This window comes from Musa acuminata, chromosome BXJ2-9 (assembly GCF_036884655.1).
Source record: "Musa acuminata AAA Group cultivar baxijiao chromosome BXJ2-9, Cavendish_Baxijiao_AAA, whole genome shotgun sequence".
Lineage (NCBI taxonomy): Eukaryota > Viridiplantae > Streptophyta > Magnoliopsida > Zingiberales > Musaceae > Musa > Musa acuminata.
In genome coordinates, this window is record NC_088346.1 from 35,887,501 (window position 1) to 35,890,000 (window position 2,500).

General features: G+C 46.9%; 1 protein-coding gene across 1 annotated transcript in view; it reads right to left on the bottom strand.

Annotated features, from left to right (window-relative positions):
- Nucleotides 1-1,471, bottom strand: part of LOC135623383 (caffeic acid 3-O-methyltransferase-like) — a 1,666-nt gene extending 195 nt beyond the window's left edge. The window contains exons 1-4 of the mRNA XM_065126301.1: nt 877-1,471; nt 503-813; nt 340-407; nt 1-238 (exon numbers count right to left, since the gene is read on the bottom strand). The exon at nt 1-238 is cut by the window's left edge and continues 195 nt beyond it. Of these exons, the coding sequence (XP_064982373.1) occupies nt 1-238; nt 340-407; nt 503-813; nt 877-1,292 (1,033 nt within the window). The 5' untranslated portion in view covers nt 1,293-1,471. The remainder of the gene's footprint in view (nt 239-339; nt 408-502; nt 814-876) is intronic.
- Nucleotides 1,472-2,500: the final 1,029 nt, after the last annotated feature.

Genomic DNA, 2,500 nt, shown 5'->3' on the forward strand with positions numbered 1-2,500 from the left:
AGAAGCCAGCCTCGTTTGCCAAGGCCTGGTACTCTTGTTGGTTCCTCTCTTTCCCCCCAGGGTTGTAGGCCAACATCATGAGATCTCCTTGACATGCAGATTGGGTTTCCGGCGTTGGCTCCGGAGCTATCGGTAGAACACATTCTACCACTATCACCTTTCTGTTCTTCGGCAGAGCCTTCCAACAATTCCTCAGTATCTTCACACAGTGCTCGTCGCTCCAGTCATGAAGAATCCACTGCAATTACACCACTAAACAATGTTAGTTTCACCATGTAGCTTTTAGATTTTGCTGGGCCTTTCGATTCTCTCTGTACTCTCATGACAGTGATCTTTTACCTTCATAAAAATGGCGTCTCCTCCGCTCGGGACGCTTTCAAACATGTCTCCGCTGAAGTGCTCGATACCTGCAGCCAATACATCTCAAATGTGTAAGCTGGTTTTCTATTTGCTTGGATTGGGTACCCTGATAGTGGTCATGAATGCTTCATCAATGGCGGACCTGGGCAGGGCGTGGCCTCGGAGATGACATGGGGAAGGTCGAAGTTGATGCCCTTGATGTGGGGGTGTCTGGAGGTGATCATGCGGAGGGTGGCGCCAGTGCCGCCGCCGACGTCGACTAGCACCTTGACGTCGTCGAAGCCACTGTAGACGTCGAGCACCTTCTTGGTGAAGATGGTGGAGTGGTTCCTCATGCACTCGTTGAACACCTGGTTGAACCGGGCGTCGCTGCCGTGGTACTCGAACGTCGTCACCCCGTAGGCCTTGTTGAAGGGGATGCCGCCCTCCAGCACCGCGTCCTTCAAGTGGTACCTGCCGTTGACACGGTCAATTCCCGGTCTCGGTCAATCATTTGTCGCAGGAAGAAACCATTACCAGCTTTCCATAAGGACCTTGTCTTGGTTCATCAGGCTGGCAGCGGCCAAGGACACGCCGTCCTCGTTCTTTGTCAAGTACCTGCAAACGGGCGCCGCGCCGTACCTGCGCGAGGGGCGGCCATCCTCGACGGTCTCCACCGAGCAGCTGACGATGCTGTAGGCGGCGAGCAGGCGGAGGATCCGGTCCACCATCTCCGCCGCATGGGGGTTCTCGGTCGGCAGCTGGGCCACGATGTCGTCGGGCGTGAGCTTCGCGCCGGGGCCGGCCCTGGCGACGATCTCCAGCAGGTCCAGCTCGATGGCGGCCTTGAGGGTCATGGGCAGCACGGCGCCTACCACCAGCTGCACGGCGTATGTGCATGCCTTCTCGTCTTCCTCCCGGGTCAGGTGCTGCATGTCCTTGACGGAATCCATGTTTGGTGAGTACAGTTGCAGGGCAGGTGGTTATAGTGGAGGAGCAGGAGGAAGATAAATATAGACTATTGGCGGAGAGGAGAAGGAAGGAGGTTTCGTTGCGCTGCCATCCATCACATAGAACGCAGCTGAAAGATTGCTGCTGTAAGCAATTGGAACTCACCTTCTGAGATGATCGGTACAGGAGCAGTTGTCATGGAAGCACGTTTTTCCAATTAGACGGAAGTGGAGGAGTCAAAGTTTAATAAAGAAATCGATCGACAACCACCACAAATCATCCCCGGAGCCAATCATCTGTCATTGTTCGCAATTATGTGATGACGGAAGAATAATGGAATAAGATGTGCACATGTTGACTATTAATGAACAATGTGCATTTAGCAGATAAAAGCAACCCCAAGAAAAGATGTATTTGATCAACAACTTATCGTCGTCATCTTGACGACGATCACACGTAAACCATAAAATATTTCTCCCTCTATAAAACGTAATTGATCACGATTGCTTAACCGACGAGCCACTCTAATCTTGTCGGATTGATCGATTGTCGGGATTTTAGTTTTTCCAATCCGATCGTCGAAGTCTGATATGGTTTATTTTGTAAGCGTGGCCACATAATCTAACATGTATAACCACTGATACCACTGATATATTGTGTTGGCTAAAGTCATATGCACTAAGACTGCAGTTTTATCAGGTTTAGTCATTGTTTTCCCCTCAAGTCATCCGTCTTAATTCCCCTCATTTACAGATATCATTTAGGAAATCAAAATCCCTAGGATAGGTAAACGATCCTTAATCTACAAAGATTAGTTTAATAAATAAAATAACATGGTTAAACTTTCTAAGGGATATAGCATCACTGAATGGAGGGAAAAAAAAAAACATTATAAAGAATAATACGGTGTTTAGTAATCAATGAGATAGATGGTTTGGTAGTCTGAGTGGAAAATCAGGTATTGATCTCCTAACTTCTCTTGTTATATCATTTTTTAGATCATTAACCATATACTCAATGAACTACAATGACGTTTAATTTTATTAGGACTCTATAATTATATTTTTATTCTACTATAATATATATAATTTAAAATTCCTACACTTTCAATGAATAAATGATCAGGAGCCATTCAAGCCTTATGTATTAGGTGAGAATACATGATGATTAGAACAGGGCATACAATTATTTGAGGCATTCTATCATTACA